The following is a 23,818-nucleotide window of genomic DNA, read 5'->3' on the forward strand; positions in this document are numbered from 1 at the left end:
TGCTTTTCTTACCTGTTTTTCATCTGCTGAGTTAATAAAATGGCGTTTTGCTTTTTTCAACTTAAGATAGTTTCTCAGCTGGCCAGGTTCTCAAACTAGATAGAATGAAACAAAATGGAAAAACTTTCCTCTTTGCAACCGGAAGACAACTGTTTAAAGCTGTTTGTTTTCAACAAAGTTGAGTTTTGGAGGCTTAGCTGCTGAGTTTTGCCTGTTTGGTCACAAAGCTTTCTTAAAGGCAATATTTGGGATTTTAGCAGGCAGGAAGTCCCACAAATTTTCCTTTGCACTGCGAAGTTTCTAAGAATTATCAAGGAAGAAAAAAAAAATTTTAAATTGTGATCCAGAAGCATTTGGTACCTGTGGATTTTGGAATGGTCATGAGAGACAGCTGTAAAGAGCAGCCATTCCTTGATATTTACAGTGATGTTAGTGGGTATTTACAGTGCTTAAGCTGTAAGAATGAATACGCAGGGAGCAGTAGAAGGAACCGTGGCTGGTAAAAGATATAATTAATAAAAAATAATTACTTACATGCCTAAAGATGTGGATTAAAATAAGAGGATTGCTTTATGTGTAATAGTTACATTTAAAATCACACCTCCTTGGTTGGCAACACCATTACTTTCTCTGCACTTGTTGAGTTACAAAGTCCTGGTGCTTTTTTAAGTGAAAGAAAGTTGTATAACATGCATGTGTATATACATACAACTTTTGGAGAAAAAGGTTTTGTTTAACTAATTTGTGTTGCTATTCAGGATGAACGCAGGAATAGGAAAATGGGAGGGTTCATTTTAAGCATATGCCTTATTTAAGCAGCTCTTACGATTTTGTTGCTTCATATGGCTGCATTATGTTCACACATGAAACCAGGCAACTTCCAGACTGAGGTCTGCTAGCTTGGAAATTAATGTAGGTAAAATAAATTGGTAAATCGATTTAACAGTTATTAATATAGCTGCATTTATACCAGGTACTTTTCAAGAGTATAACAGTGCTTATGTGTTTTATAGGAAATGTTGGCTTTCTCCTTCAGTAGAAGTTACATAACTGTGTGACTACTAAGTGGGGAGCAGAGGGATGGAATCTGGCATGGAGGAGATCCCAGTTAAAGTTGCAGTTCGAATCAGACCTCTGCTTTCCAGAGAAGTACTTCATAACCAGCAAGTCTGTGTGAGAGCAGTCCCACATACACAACACATTATCTTTGGGAAGGAACATGTCTACACTTTTGATTTTGTATTTGGTGAAATCTCAACCCAAGAGGAGGTTTATACTGTTTGCATTAAGCCTCTTCTGGTATCTTTGACTGAGGGATACAATGCTACAGTGTTTGCATATGGACAAACAGGTTCTGGGAAGACTTACACCATTGGAACTGGACACACTGGTAGGTTGTAGGAAGTCTCTTGCTTGTTTGTTTGTTTTTTAAACTGGTGAATAATGTGTTTGTGCTAGTCAAATGAGAAAAGGTATAGTAAATAAAAATGCTTTCCAAATGATGATCAAGCTGTTCTAAAAACAAATTCTTCATAAATGAGGCCAAAATATGAAAGCAAAAAATTATTTATCGAGTCCTAATTTTCAATCCCCATTTTAACTTGAAAATTAAACTAGAATTTATTTCTAAAATGCAGTGTTTCTGAGATGCTTGCTACATTTATGTTATCCTAAAAGCAACTGCTTTTTTTTGTTTGCTTGTTGAGTCTTTGCTCTTTTTTTGAGAGAGAGGTATTTCTATGGTATTCTAGAAATCTATTATTTAAATATTCCAAATGGATATAAATAGATTATTTTAAACCTCTTGGTAGGTATTAAAATCTTCCTTTTATCATAGAATCATAGAATCATAGGGGTTGGAAGGGACCTCGAAAGATCATCTAGTCCAACCCCCCTGCCAGAGCAGGGTCACCTAGAGTACATCACACAGGAAGGCGTCCAGGCGGGTTTTGAATGTCTCCAGCGAAGGAGACTCCACAACCTTTCTGGGCAGCCTGTTCCAGTGGTCTGTCACTCTTACAGTAAAAAAATTTTTCCTGATATTCATCTTAAACCTCCTATGCTCCAACTTGTATCCATTACTCCTTGTCCTATCACTGGTCTTCACTGAAAAAAGCTTAACTCCATCTTCTTGACACTCACCCTTTACATATTTGTAAACATTGATGAGGTCCCCCCTCAGTCTCCTTTTCTCCAAACTAAAGAGACCCAGCTCCCTCAGCCTTTCCTCATAAGGGAGATGTTCCACTCCCTTAATCATCCTTGTGGCTCTGCGCTGGACTCTTTCAAGCACTTCCCTGTCCTTCTTGAACTGAGGGGCCCAGAACTGGACACAATATTCCAGATGTGGCCTCACCAATGCAGAATAGAGGGGGAGGAGAACCTCTCTTGACCTACTAACCACACCCTTTCTAATACACCCCAGGATGCCATTGGCCTTCTTAGCCACAAGGGCACACTGCTGGCTCATGGTCATCCTCCTGTCTACCATGACCCCCAGGTCCCTTTCACCTACACTGCTCTCCAGCAGGTCAGCCCCCAACCTGTATTGGTGCATGGCGTTTTTCTTCCCCAAATGCAAAACTCTACACTTGCTCTTGTTAAACTTCATCAGGTTTTTCCCCGCCCAAGTCTCCAGCCTGTCTAAGTCTCTCTGAATGGCAGCACAGCCTTCTGGTGTGTCAGCCACTCCTCCCAGCTTGGTGTCATCAGCAAACTTGCTGAGGGTACATTCTGTGCCCTCATCCAGGTCGTTGATGAAGATATTGAACAACACCGGTCCCAGTACCGACCCCTGGGGGACTCCACTAGTCACAGGCCTCCAACTAGATTCTGCCCCATTGACTACAACTCTCTGACTTCTTCCTTTCAACCAGTTCTTGATCCACCTCACTGCCTGATCATCAAACCCATACTTGATCAACTTATCTACAAGGATGCTGTGGGAGACGGTGTCAAATGCTTTACTGAAATCAAGATAGACCACATCCACTGCTCTACCATCATCTATCCACCTAGTAATTTCCTCATAGAAGGCTATGAGGTTAGTCAAACATGACTTACCCTTGGTAAAACCATGTTGACTGCTCTTGATGACCCCCATCTCCTTGATATGTCTAGAGATAGTGCCAAGGACAAGTTGTTCCATCACCTTTCCAGGGATGGAGGTGAGGCTGACCGGTCTATAGTTACCCGGGTCCTCCTTCTTGTAGACTGGAGTGACATTTGCTATCCTCCAGTCCTCAGGCACCTCTCCAGTTACCCATGACTTACCGAAGATGATGGAGAGTGGACTAGCAATGACCTCCGCCAGCTCCCTCAGCACCCTTGGATGCATTTCATCCGGACCCATCGATTTATGGATGTCCAGATTATGCAACTGATCCCTAACCCAATCCTCATCTACTATGTCCTCACCTATCTTGACTACTTCTGGGGTTATATGAATCTGGGGCTCATGGGAAAAGCCTGCAGGAGTAAAGACAGAGGCAAAGAAGGCATTCAGCACTTCTGCCTTCTTCATATCCTCTGTCACCAGGGCACCCACCTCATTCAGCAGTGGGCCTATATTGCCTCTGGTATTAGCTTTGTTGGCTATGTATTTGAAAAAGCCCTTTCTACTGTCCTTAACCCGACTTGCAAGGTTAAGTTCCAAGGAGGCCTTAGCTTTCCTAGTTGCCTCCCTACATTCTCTGACAACAGTCCTATATTCCTCCCAAGTGACCAGCCCCTCCTTCCATGATCTATAGATTTTCCTCTTCCACTTGAGTTTCCCCAGCAGTTCCTTTTTTAACCACGCTGGTCTCCTAGCTCCCTTACTAGATTTTCTACCCATTGGGACACACTGATGCTGTGCTTGCAAGAAGTGGTCCTTGAATATTGTCCAGCTATCTTGAGCCCCTTTACCTTCTAGCACTCTGTCCCATGGGACTTCCCTTAACAATTGGTTGAGGAGGCCGAAGTTTGCTCTGTAGAAGTCCAGGGTTCTGGTCTTGCTGGAAATTCTGTTCCTCCCACACAGGATCCTGAACTCCACCATCTCATGGTCGCTGCAGCCAAGGTTGCCATTGACCACCACTGCTTCAATAAGGCCCTCCTTGTTGGTGAGCACAAGATCCAGCAGCGCTCCTCTTCTAGTCGGCTCATCCACCATTTGCATTAAGAAGTTGTCATCAATGCATTGGAGGAACCTCCTAGACTGTGAAAGGCTGGCTGTATAAGTCTTCCAGCAGATATCGGGATAGTTAAAATCTCCCATGAGGACCAAGGACTGCAGTTGTGAGGCTGCTTTCAGCTGCCTGTAGAAAGCCTCATCAACTTCCTCATCTTGATCAGGAGGTCTGTAGTAGACCCCCACAACTGTGTCACCCATACTACCCTGTCCTTTAATTCTTACCCACAGAATTTCAACTTGCCCCTCATCAGCCCCTGTACAAAACTCAATACATTCTAGTTGCTCTCTCACATAAAGAGCAACTCCACCACCTCGCTTCACCGACCGATCTTTCCTAAAAAGCACATAGCCATCCATGGCCACATTCCAGTCGTGTGAGCTGTCCCACCATGTCTCTGTTATTGCTACCAGATCATAACCCTTAGACCGCACACAGACCTCTAACTCTTCCTGTTTATTCCCCATGCTGCGTGCATTGGTGTACAGGCATTTCAGGAAGCAAGTAGAGCACATCGGTGGGACTAAATCCTCCTTAGCCCATCCTCCTACAGGCCCTGGTATGTTCCTCTTGGGCTTGTCCCTAACAGACCCAGTTTTCTCCCCTTCCCCCTTCACATCTAGTTTAAAGCTCTCTCAATGAGCCCTGCTAAGTCCTGCCCCAAAAGCCTTTTCCCCCTCTGGGACAGGTGCATCCCACCCGCCACCATCAGGCCAGGTGTCTCATAGAGCAGCCCATGATCAAAAAAGCCAAAGCCCTGCCTTTGGCACCAGTCTCTTAGCCATTCGTTCATCATTAAACTCTTCCTGCTTATCTCTCCACCCATTCTTGCAGGAGGTATGGAGGCAAACACGACTTGTGCTCCAGACCCCCTAACTAGCCGTCCCAGGGCCCTGAAGTCTCTCTTCATTGCCCTTACATTTCTTGTAGTAATTTCGTCACTGCCAACCTGAAAAATCAGCAGTGGGTAGTAATCAGATGGATTTACCATACTAGAGAGTTTCCTTTTAACATCTCTAATGCGAGCCCCAGGGAGGCAGCAGACCTCCCTGTGGGATGGGTCAGGTCTACAGATGGGCCCCTCTGTTCCCCTCAGAAGGGAGTCACCCACCACAACTACCCTCCTTTCCTTCTTAGTTGAAGAAGTCCTAAGTCGTGGAGCTGAGCGACAAGTCATAGGCGGTTCACTAGACAAATCTGTCACTCCAGCTTCATTTTCCTTTCCCTGAAGTTCCAAGACCTCGTACCTATTCTTCAAGGGCAATTCGGAGGATGGACGGAGTTGGGAGGGTTTTTTCTTGCCTCTCCGAGGACGGACCTCCCTCCATTCCTCCATGTTCCTAAAGTTCTCTCCTTCTGCCTGAGAACAGGAGGGGAGGGGATCCATCACTTGTTCTAGCATCTCTTCCTCCTGCCCTTGCCTCAGGGTTTGACTCCACCAATCTATTTCATTCTCACATTCTCTGATAATTCTCAGTCTTTCAACCTCCTCTGTCAGTCTAACCACCTGCCTGAGGAGATCATCGATTTGCTCGCACCGCACACACGCGGTGCCACTGGCTCTCTCTGGCACCAGTGCCAGGCTCAGGCACTCGCTGCAGCCAGAGACCTGCACGGCTGCGTGCCTGCTCAGAACCTCCGTCTGAGTTCCCATATCCTTCTTCAATACAGTTTTAGGGCGTGTTGCCACCATGCTAGAGAAATTTACTGGTGTTCTCTGCTTCCTGCCTCCACTCACGCCGCTCTCCCCCTGCCCTCGCGCTCCCTGCCCTCGCGCTACTTCACTTCCTGTGACGGCCGCTGCCGCTCTGCGCTCTCACCGCTGCCGCGTGCTCTTTTATTTAGAATCACAGAATCATTTAGGTTGAAAAATACCCCTAGGACCATCAAGGCCAACCGTCAACCCAGCACTGCCAAGTCCACCACTAAACCATGTCCTTAACCACCACATCTACACATCTTTTAAATACCTCCAGGGAGGCTGACTCTACCACTGCCCTAGGCAGCCTGTTCCACTGCCTGACAATGCTTTCAGTGAAGAAAATACTCCTAATATTCAATCTAAACTTCCCCTGGTGCAACTTGTGGACATTAACTTTTGTCCTATCCTTTGTTTCTTGGGAGAAGAGACCAACCCCCACCTTGCTACTGCCTCCTTTCAGGTAGTTGTAGAGAGTGATAAGGTCTTCCCTCGGCCTCTTCCAGGCTAATCAACCCGAGTTCCCTCAGCTGCTCCTCATAATACTTGTTCTTCAGAGTCTTCACCAGCTTTGTTGACCTTCTCTGGACTCACTCCAGCACCTCAATGTCCTTCTTGTAGCGAGAGCCCCAAAACTGAACATGGTACTAGAGGTGCAGGGGGACAATCACTTTTCTGGTCCTGCTGGCCACACTATTCCTGATGCAGGCCAGGGTGGTGTTGGCCTTCTCTAGCCACCTGGGCACATTGCTGGCTTGTATCCAGCTAGCTGTTGACCACTGTCCCCAGGCCCTTTTCCTCTGGGCAACTTTCCAGTCACTCTCCCCCAGGCATGTGGTGTTGCCTGGGGTTGTTGTGACCCAAGTGCAGGACCCAGCACTTGACCTTGTTGGATTTCATAAGCTTGGCCTCTTAATTGTGCCTACTGCTATAACTTCACTTGTCTTCCCTTCAGTAGTAATTATTTAGTATTACTGTAAGCACCATTGCCAGCCAAACTATTTAGGTAATGGAAGTCACAACATACAGCTGTTCGTAGCCTAGCAATTTTGACTTTATGTGTATATTTACTAAACTCACAATTTTATGTAAGCAATCCTTTTTTTCTTTTATAAGGAAGAAAGATTCTTTGTATTCTTTTACAGACAAAGTTAGTTTTCCTGTTCTTGAATAAGAAACACAAATATTTTTATTGAAACATTGTTCTATTCTGAATATTAAAAAAAAAAAAATTAGTTTAGCATTAGTTTTCTGTATCTGCTTTGAAAAATAAAAAATTACTGTAAATGTTGGTCATAAATTTTGTCTCAGCAAGTTAGTAATGGTCTTTGCTGTATTGAAGTGGAATTTATAGTTTCTGAAACCCTTGAGATGTCATTGCCAACCACAATGAGTAGAAATAAATTTGTACTCTGAGGAGTATAGATTTAAATTAGACTCCATATTTTTCACAGCTTTAGTTACTATAACATTATGTAATTTAGAACTTTACTTTGAATCGTGTTAATGACTACAAGCTTCTGTGACCTCTTTGTATTTTTAGCATCAGTTGCAGAGAATGAAACGGGCATAATTCCACGGGCTATTCATGAATTATTTCAGCATATTTCTGAAAACCCTAACAATGACTTCCATGTGAAAGTATCTTATATAGAGGTTTACAAGGAAGAACTTCGAGACCTATTGGAGTTGGAGACACCCATGAAAAAATTACGTATCCGAGAAGATAAAAAGGGAACTATAGGTAATAATTGAGCTCCAAAATTTGATGTGTTTATTTTCAGTTGTGTGCCCAAATTACACTTAGCTTTTCTTGAAAGAGCTTATTCATTATGAATATTGTGATTATTCATTTAAATAAGTATTTTCAGGTTAAAGATTTCCTTCTACCTTAAGAATTATAGTTGATAAACCACTTAAGCTGTAAATATCTGCCCCCTGTTCACTCTGAAACAAGTGGAAGAAAACATTTAATTGAAAGGAGCATCTCTTATTTTTTGGAGGCTTTGAAATTACCACTTAGCCTATAGTTCTTCTGTCTACTATGTGAAAGTGCTAGAATAATCTACTGCACAGATATTTTTTTTCTGAAACTGTATAATCTGGTTTATTTTATCTTCTTTATTCTTTATATTTTAATCGTTGTGTTTGCTCTAATATTAATATAATTTTGCATTGAGCTGCCATATGTTTCTTGTCTGTAGCTGGAAGAAGGAACTAATTCAGCACAAAACTTGTGGACAATGTCACTGCTTCATACAGAACCTGCAATATATTTTGAACTGTTTCTCTTCTGTAGTGCAGTTTGAGTCAGCTGCATTTGGTTGTGCTTTATTTTCCATCCTTCAGTAAAACAAAGGACAAAAAATATGCTTAGTAGGAGTATTTGGTAGAAATACACTTCCACATTATTAGATTACTAATAGATGCTTGTCCAAAATGTGCAACTACCTGAGTTACATAGAGTGGAAATTTTGTTCATACCATTGGCTTGGAATGATTTCTACTACAAACTTTTTTCTTTTTAGTCTTTTTTTTTTTTTTAACTGGCAGAATCTCCTTTGAACTAGTGTAATGTGTAAATAAGCAATGTGTAAATAAAGCTGTGTATTATGTTTAAGATACTGTTTCAAATGCTATGACACAATACACCAGTATATTAAACATCCGCAGGTTTCAGATGTGTTGTGTCTCATGCTTTTCACATATCAAAGTCTCATTTTTCTATAGCTATATGCTATGAGCTCATAGTAATGCAGGCTTGTCCATTTCTATTATTTGTGTTTTATTGTTTGACTATTCCTAATTGCAGTAAACTTTTGCTGAAGAGTTTGAGATTAATTGAATTATTCTTACTTTCTATGGTTTGGTGATTGAAGTGATTGTTGGTGCTAAGGAATTCCAAGTAGAATGTGCAGATGAAGTGATAAGCCTGTTGGAAAGTGGCAATTCAGCTCGTCGCACAGGCAGAACACGAGTTAATGAGCACTCTAGTCGATCTCATGCTGTTTTCACCATTGGTATTTGTCAGAAACAGTCTGCAGAGTCTCAAAAAAATACTGATGCTACACAGGATTCATCTGGGAAATCAGTCCCAATGATTGCTTCAAAGTTTCATTTTGTGGATTTGGCAGGATCAGAGAGGGTCACAAAGACTGGAAATACTGGTGAACGCTTTAAAGAATCAGTTCAGATAAACAGTGGTCTGCTTGTCTTGGGAAATGTCATCAGAGCGCTTGGAGACCCAAAAAAGAAAAGTGGACATATTCCATACAGGGATGCTAAAATCACTCATATTCTGAAAGACTCTCTTGGAGGAAATTCCAAGACTGTCATGATAACATGTATAAGTCCATCCTCATCAGACTCTGATGAATCTTTAAATTCCCTCAGATTTGCCAACAGAGTCAAAAACATTAGAAATAAAGTAGTTGTAAACTACAACCTGGATCATGACCAGACTGATGAAATGGAACTTGAAATGAGATGGCTTCTAGGAGCTTTGCAGTGTTCACGTGACTTAAATCAAGAAAGAATTCGTGTCAGGTCACTGCAGGAGCGGAACACCCAGCTTCAGATTCAATGTGTGAGTTATAGAAACTGTGTAGATGAAGTCTTCTCGTTTCTGGTTGATTTGAACAATGATGTTAGCTTGAAAAGAAGCCAGCAAGACAGGTTGCAGAGATTGATCACCATGGTACAGGAAGTAAGGCAGGAAGCTCTCACCACACAGGAAACTGACACAGAGACCAGGACCAGCCAAGCGCCACATCACATGACAATTCTCCAGCTAAACAGGGAACTGAAGAAACATGAGGTATTTGATTATAAGTTGATTATTTATTATTTATTATCTGTGTGAAAGAGGTGTCTGCTAAAACTTGAATTCAGTTTCAAAAGATATAAAATAGTTAAGCTTATCTGTACTTAATTTGGCATTTTAAATTAATTCACAATTTCGTATGATTTCATTTATCTAATCCCTGGGACATAGCTTTGTTTAAATGGATGATTGAATAGACCATCATCTTAATCATGATAGAGATAGGTTATGTTATATTTTGACTAGTCAGTTTCAAGATTATTCTGGGAGGCAGAGCTGTTTTATTGCTTAGATTTTTGGTTTTATCTATGCCAGCGTGCTAGGTCTGGTGGGGACAGAGTTAATTTTCTTCACAGGAGCATGGAGAGTGCTTTGTTTTAGATTTGTGACCAATACAATGCTGATAACACATTAACATTTTAAGTCTTGCTGAACAGCCTTTGCACAGTGTCAGGCCTTCTGTGTTGCTGCTTCTGGCCCCCAAGGTATAGACTGGGGAGTGCACAAGAGGCTGGGGACACACAAAGCAGATGACTCGAACTAACCAAAGAGATACTTCATCCCATACATGACATCATGCTCTGCAATTAAAAGGGAGAGAAGGAGGTTTAGGGAGGCTGGCTGTATTTTGCTGGGCACCAGTCAATCTTGAGAGCTGGTGACTGATTGATTGCCTTTGCACCATTTGTTTGTTCTTTTTTTCTTTCTGTCTTCTTCCACACCAACTTTACTGTACAGTTTCTGTTTTGACCATCAAGTTTTCATGCTTTTACTGTTCTTTTGCTCTTTCCCAATCCTCCTGGGGTTTGAGGACGAACGCGAGCAAGTGGCTATGTGTGCTTAGCTGCCTACTGGGCTTAACCCACAAAGTCCTTCTTGGCTTCCAATGTGGGGCTCAAGGCCTTTGAGGTAATAACAGATTTTATTAAAATGTGCTAGATTAAACTTCTAGATGTTATATCTGGTTAGTTGTTATTTGAGTGTCTGCGGCAGATCATGATGCTGGCATATTTACTTTGGGTGCTGACTTACGTGTTTCCTCAAGTATCCCAATGCTTAGTTCCTTCCTAGCTGTACAACAGACTCCAGGAGTCATTAATGACTCTTTCCAAATTTCACTGTTTATTGTTCTGCTTATCAGTTTGTTTTCCTTTGCCTGGGAGAGCTTTGATAAAACCCCTGGCCTTCGGCCTAATCTGGTATTTGGGTCTTGTGTCGCTGGTGTCCCAGTACTCCAAGAATTGTTTCATTAACAAAACCAGCAACTATACCTTTCCCCTTTCCACCTCTGAGGGACATTTGGTGGAGAGAGGAAAGAATGGCATCTATCCCCTTTCTTCAGGATAGGCCTTTATAGCCTTTATGTAACTGAGGCTTCTCTGTCCCTTCAATAAGTTCATGTAATCAGACTGTTTATGCTTGTGTGTGTTTTGATTCTGATTTTCATTATTGTTCATATGGTTAAACAACTACTTTGGGATGCCACACAGGAGCATGCTCTAAGGCAATTGATCCCTGAGGTGGTAGGGGAGGAGTTGGGCAGGTGAACAGGGCTGTTATTGCCTGCATTGGCTTGGGATTTCAAGCCTGAACAGGCTTGTAAACCCATCAAACTAATGCACCATTTGAAGGAGGGGAGGTGAAGCACAGAGACTTCTAAGGCTGTGTTGGGACCTGGCCAATGCCTATTAAGCCACTGTCCAGTGCTCTAGCAGAGATGCTAGAGGGTCTTTCAGTCTAAGAGCCCAGAAACAGGTACTGAGAATGTCTCCTGCTCTGAAACCACATGAACAAACACTAGAGACTGAACACTCAACTGTAATAGTTGCTCCTGTGGTCAAGAAGAAACAGTGGAAGCAGAGGTCACTCAGTTAATAGAAGAAGAAGCATCTTCTCCTGAGAGGAAGAGAGAGGAAGAATCAAAAGCAGCCTAATCTGCAGCAGGGTGGGGAGGAAAGAGATACAAATCGTAAAAGATGGAAACTACTCAGTCTGTATCCATGACCAGGCTGCAAGATAGGTGGAAAGATACCTGTCAGGAAAATGAGAGAATTGCTACCCGTTCGCTCCAGTGCTAAGATAGTGGGGGTCACAGTCTGGAACTATGTGGGGAAGTACAGCAGCTGGGATCCATTGTTAGGAACTGTGGGATTGGCAGACGGATCAGAAGAGGGGCAGCCACCCACAGCTCTTACTGAGCACAAAAACAGGGTACACTCTTAAGGAGGGTATGGTAATCCAGTGAGGCAAGTGGACTGCCACAGAGAAAAGTACCCGGTGTCTGAGGGAAGCAGTGGGAGGTGGTCTGTAGTTACATGCACAATAATCGGGCCCCCAAAGATCCAAATGACATCCAGTGCACATGGTCTGTGTGGCATCAGCAACCTAACAATTATGGATTTGGCTGGCCTAGAGGCACCAACTTTGCATAGACTGATTTGCCAGGTCCAGCAATTCAAAGCAAATCTCTCTTCCCCCTCCCTGCTATGGAACTGCATCTCAGCTATGGACTGTTCAACAAAGTCTGGCAACTTGAAGGGAATGTGGATAATCTCTCTCCAAAACAGCATCTCAGCTACCTCAAGTTGTCCTGTCTTTGCTCAAAGGAAAGGGAACCCTGGGCATGTGCCATGTGCCACCATGTGGCACCCTGTCTGCATGACTGTGAGGATATGAGAAAGTGGGGCAGTGTACCTACCTTGGTCCTGGAAGTCTGTGTACAGGAATTGTGGGAAAAAGCAGTGGTTAAAAGGGGTCCTTCCAAGAAGATTAATGTTCCAGTTGCTGTCAAGGAATTCCCAAGATGCAGTAGATGGCTGAGGACCCTGGTCCTCTTTCTGATATTGACCCAATGGACTTATGTCCATGTGGACTTGAACCGCACACCTTCTACTGTGGAAGGACTGTGCTGGTCTGTAGTAGGATCACACCTGTGACTAGTCCTTGTAGCTAATGGATGTTTTGATTTGGAACGGGGATGCCCTCCCTCTGGCCAAGCAGAGGAAAGGGATAATTTGATTTATTTTGGTTTCAGTGGGCATCAGTGCACCGTGTACTCTAATCCCATCAGGATACAAAGGGGTAGAACACATCTGGGTGTCTGGAGTGACAGGCGGACTTCATGTGTTGTCTGTGCTAGAAGCTGAGGTGAGCCTAGCAGGAAACAAGCAGAAACATCGTATTGGCACCAGTCCAGAGTTCCCATATGTTCTTGCCATTGACTTTCTCAAAAGAGAGTACTTCAGGGATCCAAAGAGGTACCATTGGGCCTCTGGTGCAGCACATAAGGTTGAGACAAGATTAAACAGCCATCTGCCTTGCCTGGCCTCATGGATAACCCTTCTGTAGTGGGGTTGCTGTATGTTAAAAAGCAACAAGTGCCAGTTCCTGCCACAATAGTGCACTGCCATCAATATAATCCCAGCTGAGATTTTCTTATTCCCATCCAGGAGCTGATTAATCCACTGATTAGCAAGATTCACTTGCCTTCTAATAGTCCCATATGGACAGTGCATAAGTCTTATAGAGGGTGAAGGTTTGGAGTGGGCCGTCATGGCCTGAATGAACTCACACCACCACTAGATACTGCCATACCAGACATACTAGAATTCCAGGATGAACTGGAGTCAAAGACAGCCAAGCAATACGCCATAACTGACACACTCACAATGCATTTTCCTCAATCCCTTTTTCAGCTGACTGCAGGCCACAGTAATGTTTGATGTGGAAGTCTGTCCAAGCTGGAATCACCTACCACAGAGGGGTGGAAGCACAGCTGTACCATTTGCCACAGGCTGATCCAGGCTGCACTGTAACACAGCAAAGCTCTGTAAAGCTTGCAGCGCACTGATAACATAAGCATGTGGGGCAATACAGCTGAGGACATGTTTGAGAAAAGGCAAAGAAAATGCAGATTCTTCTGAAGGCTGATTTTGCCATAAAACAAAACAAGGGCAAAGGATCTTTACAATAAATCTGTTTTTTTTCAAGATGGGCATCATCACATCCTGGCAAATGAGATCAGTAGCATAATAGCCATGCCCCCAGTAGTTAGCAAAAAGGGAAACCCAGGCATTCCTAGGCACTGTGGGATTCTGGAGCATGCCTATTCCAGGTTATAGTAAACTCGTAAGTCCTCTCTGTTGAGTGACCTGAAAGAACTCTTTCAACTGAGTCCCCGAGTAGCAACAAGCATTTGAACAGACCATTCAGGAAACTGTGCAGTAGCACTCGGCCCAGTCCAGACAGGACCAAGTGTGAGGAATGTGCTTTGCACTGCCACCAGGGAGCATGGCCTCAGATGGAGCCTCTGGCAGAAGCACCTGGGGAGATCCAAGGTCAGTCTCTAGGGCTTTTGGAACTGTGGATTCCAAGGATCCAAGGCCCATTAGACCCCAACTGAAAAGGAGGTACTAGTAGCATATGAAGGGGTTCAGAACTCTTCAAAAGTAGTTCATACTGAAGTTCAGCTTCCCTTGGCACCACAATTGTCTGTACTGCACTGGATGTTCAAAAGAAACATCACCTTTACCCATCATGCAACCAATACTACGTGGAGTAAGTGGGTAGAACTAATTACACTGTGGACCTGAATGAGGTACCACAACTGCTCAGTGATTCTGGAAATGATCATGGAAAATGATCCCGGAAAGCAGGGGCTTGGGAGCATTACACAAAGAAGTGACTCATACTGAGAAGGCCCCATTATATAATAAATTAGCACAAAATGAGAAAAAAAATGCTCTCTTTACTGATGGGTCCTATCATATTGTGGGAAACCACTAGAGGTGGAAAAATGCTGTGTGGAGTCCCACATGAAAAGTTGCATAAACTGATGAAGGGAAAAGTGAATTGAGTAAATGTGCAGAAGTGAAAGCCATTCAACTGGCTCTAGATATTGTGGAATAAGAAAAGTGGACAGCATGGTACCCATACTACGACCCAGAATACCATACCGTACCCATACAACCACCTGACATACTGTCCTGAACCTTGGAAAGCAGGTTCTGTGGTGAGATAGTATCCCAGGAGGCACTGAATCAGAAAATAGGACTCATCTATAAAACAATCTCATAAGCACCTGACCAAGAAATACGGCATTGATCGGGTGTATCACATTACCTTTCATGCTCTAGCTTCTGGAAGGATTGAATGATGCAATAGACTGTTAAAATTGTACTGAAAACGATAGGCACCGGGGCATGTCAGCAGTGAGATGTAAATTTAACAGAACCCACTTGGCTAATTAATATCAAAGGATTACCTAGCCCTCCTGGACCTGCCCAGACAAAAACTCTTTGTATTGGAGAAGGAGATAATGTCCCTACAGTGCATGTAGAGAACTGACTGGGAAAGACAGCCTGGATTGTTCCTCCCTTGGGAAAAGGCAAACATGTTTGTGGGACTGCTTTTGCTCAAGGACCCAGGTACACTTGATGAGGAAATCTGATGTGTACCTCAAGCGATTGAACACTGGGGGAAAATATCGCGTGATTTGACTTGTGTATTTTAGGAAGTACTACAGCCAGAGTCACCTAAACCAGCAGAGAACGACCCTCACCAAAAAATGGGCAGGTGCAGCCTGAGCTGGTTTTGATGTCCCTCAACGTGCCTCTCCTGTCCTGAGTGACCAGCATAACAGACAGAATGCAAGTCATGGACTAAATTAACTCAGTGAACACTGTAGGAAAATTTTATGGGTATTTTACAGAAGTGGCCCGTAGACTAAGGGAATGATACTTCTGTATAAATCAAAGGATGAGAAGGTACAGGTCAATGAGGTTGTACTGGGGGGACACTTATGCATGTGGGACTTGAGAATTACATAAAAGGCGTGGAATATGGAGTGGACATTGTACTGGGTCTGGATGTGATGGAGTTAATTTTCTTCATAGCAGTTTGTGGGGTGCTGTATTTTAGGTTTGTGACCAGTACAGTGCTGAAAATGCACCAGGGTTTTACGTCATGCTGAATGGTGTTTGCAAATCCTCAAGGCTGTCTCTGTTTCTCCCTCTGCCAACCCAGTGAACAGATTGGGTGGTGCATTCAAGGGCAGGGGGACACAACTGGGTAGATGGTATTTCCAACCAGCCACAGACGTATTTCAGATCATCTGACATGGTCAGTAATAAAAAGGGAGAGGAGAATAAATATGATATGATATAATCAAAACATCCTAGGTACACTAGCTGTCTTTTGCTCAGGAGCTGGCTGGGTATCTGTCTACCTGTGGGAAGCAATAAGTGATCTTTTTGAAGTACTTGCTCTTTGCATTATTTGTGTTGGTTTTTTTCTGTCTTGTTCCGCTTCACTTTTACTTACTGAAATATTTCATTCTATACCCACAAGTTTTCTTGTTTTTGCTCTTCCTTTGCTCTTCCTCGATCCCACTGGAGTGAGGGGAGGAGAGCAAGGAAAGTGAGCAAGCACTCAAATGAAAATTATTGTTACAACTTAAAATACTTGTACATTACTTTGAAAGTGAATAAAGTTCTGTCACAAGATGGAAAACCTAATCTGAGTCAGTCTTACAGAAGAAGGATACAATGCTCCAACAAGTTAGAATTTTTTAAGATCCACCCATATTCAGTTTTCACACCAAACTGTGATAAGCCTGTAGATTGTTATCAGACAATTTCATATAAAGATTTGTTTTCTTTATTCTTTATCTATCTAAATCACATCTTTTAACTTAATTCTTTATTTTCTTCTGTAGCTTATGTTAAATCTCTGTTTTCCAGGTTGAAAACAGTGTAAGAGCTGAGTTTAAACTTAAATTTCTCCAGGTGAGCATGCCATCCACAACCAGGAGGAGATGGTTAAGGACAGGTTAAAATAAATGAGACAGTTCAGACTCTAGAGCAGGGCTGGCAGGGACAGTGAACCTATTCCTCTGTGTACGTACATATTATCTTTGCTAACATACATGTTATCTTTGCTAACAGATATGATTACCTGGATAATGCTGTCTTGCACAAAATAAAAATACTGGCATAGTGGGTTCACGATAGCTAACATCTAGACTCCCACCCAGCCATTTATTCACCCTTCCATCAGGAGGACTCAGGGAGAGAAAATGGGAAAAATAGGAATTAGAAGGCTTGTGCATTGAGATAAAGACAGGAAGATTGCTTACTATTTATTTATTTATTTAATTTAATTCCAATTAAAAAAACCCACTAATTACTCATTTTGGTAGTGGAGAACTGTTTTGCCAATTTATGCTTAACCAAATGAACAGCACAAAAGACACAGACACCAAATCAGTCAAAGAAGATAGCTTGTCTTTACTGGCTGAGGTTAAAAATGATACAATGACCACTACAAACAAACATACACAATATCTTCTAAAGGGAAATACAACGAAAATAGAATACTATAGCAAAGCCAAAGCAAAGCATGGCAATGCATCTGATCATTACTACACAGGAAGCAGCTGTAGTGATTCAGAAATATACATCATCAGTTGCCCCTAATATGTTCCTGTCATCCAGGTCCTCAGTGGCTGGGGAGCCCTGGTTGCAGCAAGGATCTGAAGAGCCCTTCCTGGCAACTGGGAAATCCTACGCACTGCATCCAGTTGTAAATGAGGTCTCCAAAGTTCACTGCAAGAGGGTCCAGCCTTTATAATACCACATTAGGAAGTCAGAATGACCTGCATACCTCTTTGTGTGGAAACATCTGGTGGTGCAACCCCCAACCAACCAAGATCAGGGCTTGGAGCACCTCCCACTTCTCTTCCTGGTGTTCCCTCTGCTCTTTCTGTCTCTTTTGGTTCCCTCCTCTTCTGCCTGTATAGCATTTTGTACCCTTTTTAAAATGTATTATCTCAGAGGTGCTACCATCTTGGCTGAGGAGCTCAGCTCTGGTGGGTCCACTGGAATCACCTGGAACTGGCTGTGTCCAGCATGAAGGAAACACTGGTCTCTTCCCACAGGCCCCTGTAGTCTCCCCCACCAGACCCTTGACACCTACACTCAGTACAGCTGAGCAAACATATTCTGATTTTAGTTATGTATGTTTAATGCAATATGGGCAACATGGCACTTAGTTTTCTATCATGTCATCTTGCCTCACTTTGTCACCAGGCTAACATCTGTGCAAGCTTCTTTTTTTTCCTGGAGTTGGCTCAACTCTGCATAACGATACAGCACCCGTGGTGGACAGAATAATCTTATCAACTACGTTTATTAGAAAGGTTTGCATCAGTATATAGACTTCGGAAAGAGTTATGTTCTCTAAAGAGCCACCAGGTTCTTAGGTACATTCTTAAAAGCTATTAAGAGTTGTCTTTTCTTGGATGAAAGATGTAGTTAAGCTAGTTGTACGGTAGCATCCAGTTTTAGAACAATAAGTCATGATGTTTCCATACTTTCTATTTGGTTTCTACAGGCTTTCTGGAAGAGTGACAACATTTGGAAGTCTCCTTTAGTTGGTATTGGGTTCTTTGTCCACAGAGCATCTGTAGAAGCATTCTTACAGTTTTTTTAATCTTTAGGCTGTTACCCTAATTGTTACCCTAACTGTTGCAAAATGAGGACAGCTGTCATTTTTTCATTTAAGAAGTGAATCTTATACTTGATGCTAAGATCTTCTGGCTACATCTCACCCCACACTAAAGAGAATAAATTTTATTTATGTATCTATTTCAATAAAGTAGCTTTGATTATTAAAGACACTTGTCAAAAGAAAAAAACAATAGCTGAAAAAGAAGTGAAGAAATAACTGGATAGAAACCGCACATAACCTCATTAGACTATTTCCCATGTATACCTCTAAACTTTGCAGTTCTGATAACATCTTTTAAGAACAAATGAGGTCTGGGGGGTCTTTTTTGTCATTTTCAAACTATAAGAATAAAATGTCCCCTTCTGCCTAACTGAACTTTTATTATGTAGCAGAGCATAGTGATGGATGAAGGAGTGTTTAGCCTGAAGAATCAGGAACTGCAGGACCAGAGAAAGACATTACTACAGGAAAACGAGGAACTACTGGAATCTTTAAAGGAGGCTCAAGAAACACGTAGGTTACAGGTATTTTTCCTTTAGTACAGATTACATATATGTGTTGAGCCCTCTTTCTACTGTATGAATGCAATCATTATTTCAAGACAGGTCCCTTAGGAATCTTTTGGACATAACTACCTGTCAGTCTTATGGGCATTTTGTTTTAATTAGAACTGCATCATTGAATGGTTAGGTTCATCTAGTGGATGAAGCACAATAGTGTGATTCCTGAAGTCTGTATATCAGCCTAGCTGATATATCTGCCTTCCTGTGTAACATGAGGTGAATCATTCACCCTGTCCATGCTTCCAAAAGCATGACACACGCCCTTCTCCCCAGATGTGTATTATTGCTAAAGTAGTTTCAGGACAATTAATGAGTTGGGATTCGAAAAACCTATAAAGATTCTTTAGAATCTAAAAAAGACTATAAAGATCCTATAGAATGCTTTAACTGAAAGGTTGTATAGAAAAGTATTATGCTAGAGCTTTATTAAAAATTAGCATATTGTTCCCTTTTGACTTTATAAGACATAATTTCATCCTAATTTTCTGAGAATTTACTATTAGAGAAAACTGAATGACGTAGTGGAAACACTGCTTGCCTCCTTCGTTTTCTAGATCTTGTTCTTGCCAAGGAATAGTGTGGGAAAGAATATTCTGTGTCTAGTATACAAAGAAGCATGTAGTTCAGGACATGTATCTGTCTGGGGAAACACCCATCCTAGCCAAATTGTAGCAAGGACAAGAAGAGAGAAGATCACTGTGAATTTCCAACTTTTTTCAAGTAGCTGTGCCCATAAGTTTTGTAAAAAATACTCTGTCTTTAGTTATTTTTAGTTATTTAAGAAGAAACGTAGGATCAAGAAGGCTGTATTGTGCATTTGAGGTATTGATGGTGGCACTATTGCATTTGAGACATGCAAAATAGTGACAGAAATTGAACCTTCTTTTCTCCTCTGCCTGAATATCTCTACTGTAGGTTTGGATTCTGTCAAGGAGGACAGTAGCAGTTGGTTGTTGGTTTTTTTCTTTGTTTGTTTGTTTTATGTAACAGCACAGAATCACATTAGAAAGCTGTTGGGTTGGGGTTTTTTCGACAAATTTATGCATCCTCTCTTTTAGCCTTAGTAAACAAAACACTGAAGTTAGTATCTGAAAGTATGAAATTAATCACTGACAATCTCCCAGTAAGTAACTTTCATTAAATCAAGTGCTGGGAGCAGACTATCTAAAGGCATGGCATTTGAGAAAGCAGTTAGTTACAATGTCATTCAGAACATCTCAGATAGTAGAATTACTTTACCTTAACCAAAACAGTATGAGGTTGTAGGTGCTGGAATCATGTTAAACTCCAGATAAAACAGAACAAGAATTTAAACCACTGGTATAACACTGCTACAGTTACAAAACAACAAAATGTTGATTTTCTTTTGAAACTGGAGGAGAGGTATAATATATTCCTCGAGAACAGTTAGTTGAGAAAAATACGATTTTTGTATCTATCTGATCTACTTCTGTGTGCACACCACCATTCAAATGGTCTAGTGAAAATTGCACAAATATTTGATACAACACATATTTTGTCTAGTTGGGCATCTTGGTTTTTGGCACAGAAATATTTGTTTCTTAAACCAGTTTTACTTGTCCTAGAACAAGATAGGGAAGGTATTGCAGAAACCTTGAAAGGCTATGGAGGAAAAGTCCAGCAACTGGAAAAAGACAAATTTCTCTACAAGAAAACCAGCAGAGAGCTGAAGAAGAAATTGAAGGTCCTCTCTGGAGTGTCATCCCGTCAATTATTGGCATCCACTAAATGTACGTATGTTATCTTTAACTATTTGTTTCTTCTTAAGGCTCAGCTTGACTGGTTCTTCCTCCCAACAGATACTTCTGTTTCTTTCCACTTGGGCAGTGACATACCTTGCTAATGCTGAGATGCTGATCACATTCCTGTCACTCCCAGAGTGAATAAAGGCTCAGCCCTTGCCCTTGCCACTGTAATGAGCCAAAACATTTGTGACTATAAAATACATTGTCAAACTATGAACAGGAATATTCTAGAGTTGGATTATAAATAGTATGGGAAAGAATATTCCTTGTCTAGTATACAAAGAAGCATGTAGTTTAGGACATGTATCTGTCTGGGGAAACACCCATGCTGGCCAAATTGTAGCAAGGACAAGAAGAGAAAAGATCACTGTGAATTTCGAACTTTTTTCAAATAGCTGTGCCCATAAGTTTTGTAAAACATACTCTGTATTTAGTTATTTTTCTTTTGAACACATTTTGAGGCATTCTGCAGTACAGTACAACAAAAAAAACACCTTTATAATTTGTTGCTGAACTTCAAAAATAGTAAAAGCCCTGTGTGTCCATTACAGTCAAATTTGCAGAATGTGTTTTGTGTGTTGTCCTAGGCTTTCAAGAGATAAATAATTTCATTATTTGACTGCCATGGTTCAGTTGTTTTAAGACTGCTTACTAAGATACATTGCAAGTTAGAACAATGAGGCTTGTACTACCAGCACCTAGTCAGAGGAAAGTAATGGCTAATGCCTCTGATGTTTTTGTAGATGACAAATTTTTTAATAGAAAGGACAAAATGTGAGGTGCTAATAATTTTTTTACCATGTTCACACTACAAGTTACTGATACTGTAAATCTGTATTGACTAACTAATATTTCTTGATGACAGGCACTCAAAAGAGTTGTAATTTGTAGCTTTGTCTCCTGACAAATTTCATTTCAGGTAACAGTGCTGGTGACAAAGCATCTAGTCAAGATGAAGCAGAAGTTGCTTCTGAAGGATTAAAGTTGACATTAAACACCAAAACAAGTAGTCAACCAGGGAAAATAAAAGAAACAGACAAAATAAGTAGTTTAAGAGCACAACAGAATTCATACGAGCATGGAGAAGATCTTTCAGAATTTGGGTGCAACAAAGGATGTTTGTCAAGCACTGGTGATGACAGAAGAGGAACAGATGAAGCTCAGCCTTCAGAATCTCATCTGCAGCTACCTTCTGCCACCCACAGAAGAGAAACCATAACACAGTTTCAAGGAGTAACTCCAATACGACTATCTCGCCGAGAGCTACGTCATATTCCTCCCTCTGAGTTAACTTGGAGACACTCAAGCCTTGGAGTTGCCGTCAGTTCTATTGCTCCAGATTCCATCGAAATGGACAAAAAAGTGTAGTGGCACCAAGACATAGTTACTCTTCATTGCATTTTTAATAGCTGTTGCTACTGAAGCAACTGTAATAGATTTCTTTCTTCATGGTCTTGTTAAGTATCAGTGATGGATAAATGAGTAAGTGTTCTTTAGTTCTTATTGCTCAGTATCAGGTTGTTAGGTGTTATGCTCACACAGTTTCAATTAACCTGGGATGGATTTTAGTAACATGGTACCTAAGAACTTTCATTCAAAGGCCTTTTAACACTGAAGAATTTATATTGTTGTGGTTGTTTTTTGTTTTGTTTTGTTTTTCCCAGTAAATTAAAAAAATTGAAGTATTTTTGAAAAATGGCACTGTGACATGCGCTACATTTGCGTAACTTAGGTTTTCTTGAGCAATATTGTACTTTACTTTCTTGGGTCGGAAACAGTGACAAACTATTTAATTTCTTTAGATATATAGCTAGAAAATTTAGTTGCCATACTAACACTTAGTATTGATAATCACTGATTTCTGTACGTTTTTTATCTAAAAACAGTGTATACAAGGCATGCTTGAGATAATAAACAGTACCTAAAGATAAATTTATTCCTGAAAAGGAATATAAAAGTATTTACTTTTCTTTTTTCTTCTTTGTGGCTTATTTATGAAATTAAGATAATTGCTTATTTCAGTTTCTGGTTTTGTTTGTTGTGCATTTAAAGAATTGCACTTGGCAACTTCAAGTGTGATATTTATTTCTGTACTACTAAAATGGAGAAATAACAGAGGACCATATTCTGCATTCTCTAGGTATATAGACCAATATATTATCTTATTTGTACTAATTAGTCATAACCTTTCATGGACAAATTATTCTGGATTCCATATATGTTTCAGAGCAAAGCCTACACATATCCTTTGGTTTACTGCTATACTGTTGTTACGAATGCATTCAGGATGAAAAGCAAATGTATTTTTGTAAGAGGACAGTGGTCACTGAGAAGCATGTTCTTAATAGCTACACAAACTTGAAGACCAGAAGGTTTACATTTAACTGAGATTAACACTTATAACTGTGACTCCAACATAAAATGTGGCAGTACTGAAAGTAAGGTTAGTTTTATTTCAGTTGTGGACTTCAGCCAGTCATGTTTGAAAATGTTGTCTTAGATTATTAGATCTACTTAGGAAAGGAATTTTTGCTTTCTGCTGTTGTGTAGGCAAGGTCTTGTGTGTAGCATGTGTGACTGTAAAAGAACTTCATTTTTCCAGGCTGCAAGTACACTTCTGTCCTCATCAATGAAGATGCTGTTACAGCATGATAAATGCACCTACTGTCTTGTTGCATTTTTTTAAGTGTTCTGGGTAGAATGCAAAATATTTCATTCTAATCAGATAGATAAACCACTGAATGTGTCCAATGATTGTATCTTTCACAGTTATACCAAATTACTGCCTATTGTTCAGCTGAACTTTGAGATAAGGTTTGGGATCTTTATTGGGTTTTGATTGAGTTTGATTGTTTTTCACTGTCATTGATACATTGAGCCTTAACCAACATTGAGTTTAATATTAGTATATATATAATTAATGTTTCTTGTCAAAAAGCAAGAAACAAGAACAAGTAAATACAGTTTCAAACGTGTAGCTATTTACTACATCTAAGGAATTGTTGAAGGTGTTTATTCTATAAGATAATACTGTGCATTATCACAAACATCATACTACTCTAAACGTGAATTTTGCATGTCCAAAGAAGAGCAATGAAGATACAAAAAAAGGTCATGCGTACAAACTGTTCCACTGTCTAGCTAGTAACTGGGAATATAAACTACTTCTGATCAGAGTTCTCTATTATGACTGTGATGGCTGCATTTCTGGAATGGACTCTTGCCCTTTACATTACCAGCTTTTTGCTTAGTACTACACGTTAATGGCAGAGTTACCCCATGCAAGG

The 23,818-nt window shown here is 41.1% G+C and overlaps 1 protein-coding gene across 1 annotated transcript; it reads left to right on the plus strand.

Moving 5' to 3' along the window:
• The first annotated feature begins 136 nt into the window (after positions 1 to 136).
• On the plus strand, positions 137 to 22,421 carry KIF27 (kinesin family member 27). Its single transcript, XM_051643561.1, has 6 exons — positions 137 to 1,390; positions 7,415 to 7,615; positions 8,751 to 9,688; positions 18,592 to 18,715; positions 20,352 to 20,516; positions 21,451 to 22,421. The coding sequence occupies exons 1-6, from the start codon at positions 1,081 to 1,083 to the stop codon at positions 21,897 to 21,899; spliced, it is 2,187 nt and encodes a 728-aa protein (XP_051499521.1). The 5' UTR covers positions 137 to 1,080; the 3' UTR covers positions 21,900 to 22,421.
• Positions 22,422 to 23,818: the final 1,397 nt, after the last annotated feature.

This window comes from Apus apus, chromosome Z (genome assembly GCF_020740795.1).
Source record: "Apus apus isolate bApuApu2 chromosome Z, bApuApu2.pri.cur, whole genome shotgun sequence".
In the NCBI taxonomy this organism is placed as follows: Eukaryota; Metazoa; Chordata; class Aves; order Apodiformes; family Apodidae; genus Apus; species Apus apus.